This window comes from Lipotes vexillifer, unplaced genomic scaffold, assembly GCF_000442215.2.
Source record: "Lipotes vexillifer unplaced genomic scaffold, Lipotes_vexillifer_v1.1 scaffold382, whole genome shotgun sequence".
NCBI classification, from domain to species: Eukaryota; Metazoa; Chordata; class Mammalia; order Artiodactyla; family Lipotidae; genus Lipotes; species Lipotes vexillifer.
The window spans coordinates 802,316-810,246 of NW_006780611.1; the positions used below are offsets into that span (position 1 = coordinate 802,316).

The window sequence follows — 7,931 nt, forward strand, 5'->3', positions numbered from 1 at the left end:
GTGGCCAATTTTATTATAAAGAACGGTATCAAAATATACAAATCCGTTTAAGAACAACCAAGAAATGCAGCTTTAAGGGTCAAATAAGCATCAGCCGTTTCAGTGAAAGCAGCTTCCCCTGGAGCGATGGTGTGACATGAAGGGCCACGTCCAGGACAACAGTCTGAATAATTTAAAGGGCGGGTGTGGCTTTTGACGTGGATGCACATCATAAATCTTCATGGGACGGCGGCTGTGTTGGGCTTGCTTCTGTGACTTCTGTCAGAAAACAAACAGATCAGTCCGTAAAACCCTAGCACGAAAGGTCCTGAGGACGCGGCCACGAGGCCGGCGCTGGGGCCGTGGTAACGCGTGGACACGCCGCCCATGGCCGTGGGGTGGCGCCAGGCTCCCTCTGGATGCAGCAGCCCCGAGCACCCCACGGCTGAGGTGTCCCGACAGCACCCCAGAGCCGCCACACCACTGTGGGAGAGACGGGCGATGGGAGCCGATGAGGTGCCCCCAGAGCCAGCTGGGACGAGACAACAGCCTGCGTGACGTGTGGGGACAGACAGTGTGTGGCTGCGGCCCCTCCGCGGCCTGCTGACCGTCAGGCCCCTCGGTTCCTACAGGGCGTCTACATGTGCATTAGCGTCTCTCTATCCTGCCGGGACCCAGGGAGCTTCGGGAAAACTCTCAGCCATTGTCTTCTTAAACATGGCTTCTTTCACGTTCTCCGCGTTGTTCTAGAACTTGTATGAGACGACTGTGTCCCCCCAAAAGACAGGTTGGCATCCTAATCCCCGGTGCCTGTGAACGTGACCCTACTTGGAAATAGGGTCCCTGCAGGTGAGCAGGTTAAGAACTCACTGGGGTGGGCCCTGACCCAGTGGCTGGGGTCCCTATAAGGAGAGGGAACTTCGGACACAGGCTCCAGGGAGAAGGCCATGTGACAAACAGAGGCTGGAGGGACGCAGCTGCCAGCCCAGGAACGCCAAGAGTGACAGCCACCAGAGCCAGAAGAGGCAGGAAGGGTGCTCCCTGACAGGCTTCAGGGCGAGGCAGCCCTGCCGACACCTTGATCTCAGACATCCAGCCTCCAGGACTGGGAGACAGCACGCCTCTGGGGTTGAAGCCGCCGGGTCTGTGGCGCTTTGTCACGGCTCCCAGGAGCCCCCGTGGAGCCGTCTGCCCCTCCCGCCGCCTCCCTGCACGTCTGTCTCAGGCGAACCCGGGGGCTGCTCAGCTGGCGGCCTGTCTGCTGACTTGACTTTGCGTCTCCCTCCCTCCATACAAGAGGGAGCCCCCCGGGGCTTTGTCCCCATAAAGGACTTTACGCTCTTGTCTTCCAGGAACCCCGGCTCCCATCATCCCAGGGCCACTTTTTGTGTAAATTTCTTAACTTGGGGACAGGTGGCAGCGCACCCAGGCCCTGCGGCCGAAGGCAGAGGGCAGAGGGCGGCCGTGGGGTGAGCGGTCACTCACCGGCCCCCGCAGGCCCCGTCTGCACACAGAGGTCCTCGGCCTCCTCGAAGCCCTCGGGGCACACGCAGACGAAGCTCCCGGGTGTGTTGTAGCAGTTTTCATTCCTCCTCAGACAGGGCTTTTCCGCCAGCGAGCACTCGTCAATGTCTAAATAAAAACATTCCACTGACCAGGTGACTTCATTGGGCAAACACGCACATCGGGGATCGAGGGATTCACACGTCATGATTCCCTCACACACAGAAAGCGCAGAGGTGGAACCATCCCATTAGAGAAAAGAGACAGAGGGGAGGATTTAACAGGAGCCCCAGAGCCAGGCCGTCGGGGGCGGGAAGAAGAGACGGTCCAGGCAAATGTGAGGGCGGGAGCCTGGTGGTTCTCCAGCCGGGTTCCAGCCGGGCTTGACTGTCGAGGTGGATGCCCAGCCGGAGCCTGCAGGCCCTCGCTCGGCCCCCACCCCCATGGGCGCGTGAGAATCGGAGTCTGCAGCCCAGGGTCCCGTGTGGCCTCTGGGAAGGTTCCCGCCCCCAAGTTGAACACAGATGCGCCCGCTGACCTGCGCACTGGCCGCTCTCTTTCGAGTAGCCGGGGAGGCACTCCTTACACTGTCCAGGACCCTTCCCTGTGCAGCCCACGCAGGTAGAATCACATTCTGGAAACAAGAGGGGAGGGAGATGACGACATGAGACCCCCATCCTGTGGGCAAAGCGTGACCTGAAACCACACACGAGATGGCGGAGGCTGTGCAGCCGGGAGAGCCCAGCGTCCCCATCCTGGGGGCGCTGGGGAGCAGACAGCGTGCGCTTGAGGCAAAGTGCGCACGGGCCGCGATTGACCGATTGACCATTGGCCCTGTGTTGCTGAGGGACCTCGGTGCAGGCCGGGCTGCGGGAGCAGCAGTGGTGGGGCCCCTCCATGACCTCTGTCATGGGAAGGATGGGGGGCAGTGTCTTCTCTCAAACAAAACCCGCCTCCAGCTGTGACACTGCTGACTCACCAGCTAGGAGCTTGGTGCCAACAATGGCAGAGAACGTGTGATGCTTTGGGGGCATCTCATTGAAGCTGTGTGTCCACAAACATGGGGAGGGGACGGCATGGCCGCGGACACAGTGAGGGGGCACGGGGCGGGGGGAAGGCGAGGAATAGGCACCACCTTTCAACCTTTCGGGGGCTGGGTGGCCCTAAAATCCACATTCCCTTGAACTGACCAACTCGGAAACTCATCCAAAGAAAATAATGAAGAATGTAAAAAGCTTTACCTACAGGGGTCTTCAAAGTTTGTAACTGTGGGAAACCGTGTATGACAAATACTCAGTGACACAGATTGTTGAAGAAAACTGTGAAATGACAGCATGCTCCAAAATAATTAACACGACGTACAGAAATGTGACGCGCAAAGGCGGTCACGATACTGTTGAATGACAGACAGACAGGTAACAAGGCGCCGCTCAGATCCGCGCTGCCTCGAGCGGCCTGCCGGGGGCCTCCCCGGGGAGTGGACGCTTGTCGACGTCTTTCAACTTATCTGAATCCTCTGATTCTTCTTCAGGACACGTCTATCACCTGTGTTGCCACCTTCAATGTTTTAAGTAGGCGGAGCATACGGGGGTCCGCGGACACGCCACACACATCTCGGGGGAAGGAGCGCGGCAGCGGGCAGGCCGGGCGGCGCGCTCACCCTGGCACACGAACGAGCCGTTGACGTTCTCGCAGTATTGCTGCTCCTCACAGGGGGCCGGCTCCGCCGTGCATTCGTCCACATCTGGAGAGGACGGCACAGCTGTGGGCGGCAGCTGCGCCCCGACCGCTGGCCGGAGCGACCGCCGCGGGGAGACACACGGTCAGCCATCCTCGGGGGCCTCCGTGTGCAGGTGGGACCAGCGGCTGACCCGTGAGCGCTTCCCCGGGGCCTCGGTGGAGCTCCAAGGCGGGGCTGGGGGGGCCACCACCTTCCCCACTCAGTTTGGGACGTGAGGCCCCGACTTGCCTGCGGTTGAGCAGCTGTGAGGATGAGACCAAAACCAAGGCCCTGGCGGGAGGACGGCAGCCCGGCGGCCACCCACCCCCGCCAGCACCTGGGCCTGCGTGGACTCGGGCAGGGCCGAGATGCTGGCGGCCGGGCTGAAAGGCTGCAGCTCGAGGAGAAGACACCCCGGGAACAGGCGGGGCCCCAGCTGCCTGGGCACAGTGGACAGGGAGAGCCACGTGCCACAGCTAGGGCCTCCAGACCGAGGGGCCATGCAGAGTCCACCACAGTCAGCGGCTGCCCACGCCCTGCAGTGCCCACTTGCTGGCCAGAGCCCCCCACCCCACGTCTGTCTCTTTTATGAAACCAGGGCCTGAGGACACACGATTGGGCCTAAGTCCCAGGCTTCCCTCCCAGGCCCTGAGCCAACAGGACCACCGGGGCCACCTGATGGCAAGGACGGGGGACAGGGGCCACCTTCCCAGCCCAGAGTCCAGGCCACAGAGGGTTCACGTGCAGCAACCAGCCCACAGGCAAGATCACACGTGGACAAGCCCAGCCTCCATGCTGTGGCCCGTTAAGATACAGCCTGGAACGTCAGAGGCCGCTTCCCCACGAGTCAGAAGGGGGCAGAGGGTAGGAGTGGGGTGTCCTGAGGGTAGCTGGGGGCTGCGCAGACGCCACGAGAGAGTGGGGGGAAGGGGTGGGGGAGGGCAGCCGCCAGCCTCACCTACACAGGCGTCGTCCTCCCGCGCCCAGCCCACTTCGCACTGGCCGCAGTCTCTGTTGGTAGGGCCCGTGCACGTCTTGCAGGACTCGTCACAGGCTGGAAGGCAGAGGTGGGATGGCCATCAGTACGTGGGGATCCCGTCTCAGGAGTGAACTCGATGCAAAGGGCGTTTCGGAAATTAGGAGCTGACATTCATAGGGTGAAAACAAAAACCGCAAACCAGCAAAAAATCCCAGCGGAGCAAGATACATTCAACGACAGAGAAACCTACTCGTGTGATTCACAACATCCCTGAACTTAACGAGAGAAGAGAACACACGGGCATTTCCACGCCCAGGGGTGATAAAATTCTCAGCAAACGAGGACTCCAGAGGAATTGCTCATAACCTGGCAGAGGTAGCCTCCCAAATGCCGGAGCCCACACCCAGCTGGGTGTGTGCATGCCGCCCGCCAACACGCGTGGACGTTCTGGGCCCGGGAGAGGCCTGGGGGTAGGAATCAGAGGGGCTGGCCTCCCAGGCACCCAGCACATTCTCCATGGGGATGCCCAAGGGAGTGCAGCCTCACCGCCAGCCCTGACGGGAGAATTCAACACAACTGCTGACGCCCAAAAGGTCTTCTTGTACATCAGTGACAACCAACGAGAAAACACATCGAGACAGGGTGCGACTTGTGGCTTCCTCCCTGGATTTACACATCTACACCCCATCAGAGGATGCCATCCTGGGCTGATGCAGCCTCACGAGCAGGGCATGGGCCTCCCCAACCAGAAGGGAGAAGCGTGCCCATCACAGCTGAGAAGGCTCCATCCGTGCAACCCCATGGGCCCATCTCAGAACTCACAGGGGCGCCCAGAACGACAGCCAGGGCACCTCTGAAGACCCAGGTGGGAGAGCCCACCTTACCCAACACCAGGGTGACCAAGACGGCGTGTCCTCTACATGGGGACCTGGGGCCAGGAGGTCACGCTGCTGGGACAGCTGCGGGGAGGGCAAACCTCGGGCCAGACGCCCCAGGGGCAGGTCCGGGGCCCCGGGACCAGCGTGGACGTCACGGAGCGGGAGGTGCCACACTGTCCACCCTCCGAGCCCTTCTCCAGAAGGCCATCGCGGGTAAGCAACTCACACATCCCTCCTGGGGCTTGTTTGGGGACAGGAAGCGAGACCATCCCCGGCTGCTGGTACTGTCATGTCCCTTCTTACATCGTACAAGGGCCCGCACCTTCCCCCTCAGCTCCCAGAAGCCTGGGTCAGCGGTCACCGGGCCCCCCTCCCGTCTACACAGGCAGCTCCGGGTACCTGAGCAGATGCTGTGCGTCTCATTCCTCAGTGAGTTAAAGTAGCCGTCCATGCAGTCGGCGCACAGCGGCCCCTGGTAGCCCAGGTGGCACTGGCACGACCCGTCGCCCTGTCTGCTGCCGTCTCCGCTGCAGTGGCCGTTCCCGCTGCAGGGCCGCTCGGACCCGCCCTGGCACGCTGCGGGGACCCCGAGCCCGCTCAGAGCGCACCCCGCGACACATTCATAACAACAGCTCCCTGCGCCTTGCTGAAACCCCAGCCCTGCTCCACCCCTTCCGTCTGGGAACAGAGGAGCCCCACACCGGTGAGGTGTCTGAAGGAGGCGTCGGCTTGCCTCACGCGGGACACGGGGCCAAGGACGTGACAGTGAGGGCCCGCGCTGTGACGCCACACCGGCGGGACAGGCAGGGGCAGCCTCAGCCAGGGTGGGGCCTGAGCGCCAGCATCGTGCCCCTTGCCCAGTTGATCCACGTGAACATTTTGGTGACGCCTGGGCGGCAGCCATGGCTTCACTCAGTCTCTTCACCCCCGGAGGCTGGACGCCCCTGGCCCCGGCCTCTCACACGGGCTTCGCTGCTTATGGGCCACCTCCCCGCACCCAGAGGGCAGCACCCAGGTGGGCAACCAGAGGGTCTGTGGAGCCTTGAATTAGGAGCATACTTGGGACCAGATACCCAGAGGCGAAGATCCCTGCAGCTGGGAGGAGGCTGCACAGGGCCCACGTTCCCACCCGAGCTCCTGCCCAGCTGGGAATCACGACAGGGCTAACCGGAAACACACAGGACGCTCACGAGTCCCCGCAGAAAACTCACCCAGGCAGTCTGGCCCGTAAGTTCCTGGAGCACAACAAACTTTCAGTGTTTTCACACAAAACCATTCAAATAAGTCAGGGTACTTCTGCTTCCTGAGAATTTTTAAAAGTGTTCAGTAAATCTCACGCGGCAGATTTCCTCAAAACAAAAACACAGTTGAACATGTAACGTGCTTCTGAGTATGTATCATGGCATCTGGGAGACAAGGGTCTGGGTGCCAAAAGACTCTTCCAGCTGACACCCTCGTCTGGATGGTCGCACTTTGGTGATAAACGATGGGAACACGGGTATGGAAGAAAACAGGTGTGTGGAAACCCCTACTATTTTTGTAGCTTTTTAAACCTGACATCATTTCAAAAGCCAGGAGTCACTGGCACTGGTCCCCGGGGACGCAGGCACTCACAGCCGCAGCCACCAGGTCTCCAGGAGCCCCTCGTGCTCCTCCAGCAGCTGGTTGCACTCGAAGTCGCTGGTCCCACACAAGCCCTCCATGATCTCCAGCAGGCGGACCTCGCTGAAACACAAGGCCGTCAGCACGGCGAGGCTGGGGCAAGGGGCACCTCAGTGGTCAGCGTCCATTCCCCGGGGATGTCCCGAGGCCCCACCTGCGGCCAGGCCACGACTACAGTGGCACTTCAGTGAAAAAAGACCCTCAGCAAACACCCAACTGGGGCCGGGGGTAGTCGGTGCCAGGCAGAGAACTAAACATGGAGGGTGGGGCTGGTCAGGGAGGCCTGTCCATCCTCACGGTGGGACTTCGGGTGTGGGGTGTGCCCGGGGAAGCCCTGCAATGGGGCCGGAGGAGGCCGGAGCTCGGGGCGGGGGGCAGGAGGGATTTATCCCACCTATGTTTTTAAGAAACCACCGTGTCTGCCGAGTGGAGGGCGAGTGGGACAAGTGTGCGAGCCAAAAGCCCAGCCAGGAGCCAGTGTGCCAGCCCCAGGCAAGGACAGGTGACAAGCCCCAAGAGACGCTCTGTGTCTGTCAACGCTCCCAGGAACACGTCAGGCACCAAAGGCAGGCGCTGAGCCAGTAAGAGCAGGGCGCCCACCTGAATTCATACTTGGACAGCGTCTTTTCCTCCCAAGCCGTGTTTCCACCACCAAAGTTCTTATTTGCTGTGTCCACCATTCCCTGCGGGGAGACGGCCGCACAGACCTCAGCACTGCTGCCTCACCCCGTCCATGGTGAGGTGACCGGTCTATGGTGGGGTGACCACAGTTCATGGTGGGGTGACCCAGTCCATGATGGAATGACCCCAGATCCATGGTGGGATGGCCCAGTCCATGGTAGGGCAACCCTGGGTCCCTGGTGTGGTGACCACAGTTCACGGAGGGGGTAACCCCAGTAGACGGCGGGACAACCCTAGTCCATGGTGGGGTGACCCTGGTCCATGGCGGGGCGACCCCGGCCAGACCCCTGGCCTCGTGTCCCCGCGGGGTGATCGGCCCACCTGGTTGAACTTGTCCACCAGCTCCCGGCATCGCTTGCAGGGCGTCGGCTTCTTGGCCTCGCCGGGCGACAGCAGCGTCAGAAGCAGCAGCCCCAGCACGGCCGGGGCCGGCGGGCGCATGGCGGGCCGACGTGGACAGCGCTGCGGAACGCGGCCGCACGGGCACTGGCCGGTGTCCAGCGGGAACCGGCCGAGCGCTCCGGCCTCC

General features: G+C 61.8%; 1 protein-coding gene across 1 annotated transcript; it reads right to left on the reverse strand.

Annotated features, from left to right (window-relative positions):
* Positions 1–208: 208 nt before the first annotated feature.
* CRELD2 (CRELD disulfide isomerase 2) lies at positions 209–7,923 on the reverse strand. Its single transcript, XM_007453894.1, has 10 exons — positions 7,724–7,923; positions 7,322–7,404; positions 6,674–6,784; positions 6,271–6,362; positions 5,459–5,635; positions 4,161–4,256; positions 3,143–3,226; positions 2,021–2,116; positions 1,465–1,611; positions 209–258 (listed from the first exon to the last, which is right to left on the reverse strand). Exons 1-10 carry the CDS (start codon positions 7,841–7,843, stop codon positions 209–211), a joined length of 1,056 nt encoding a protein of 351 aa, XP_007453956.1. The 5' UTR covers positions 7,844–7,923.
* Between the last annotated feature and the right edge of the window lie 8 nt (positions 7,924–7,931).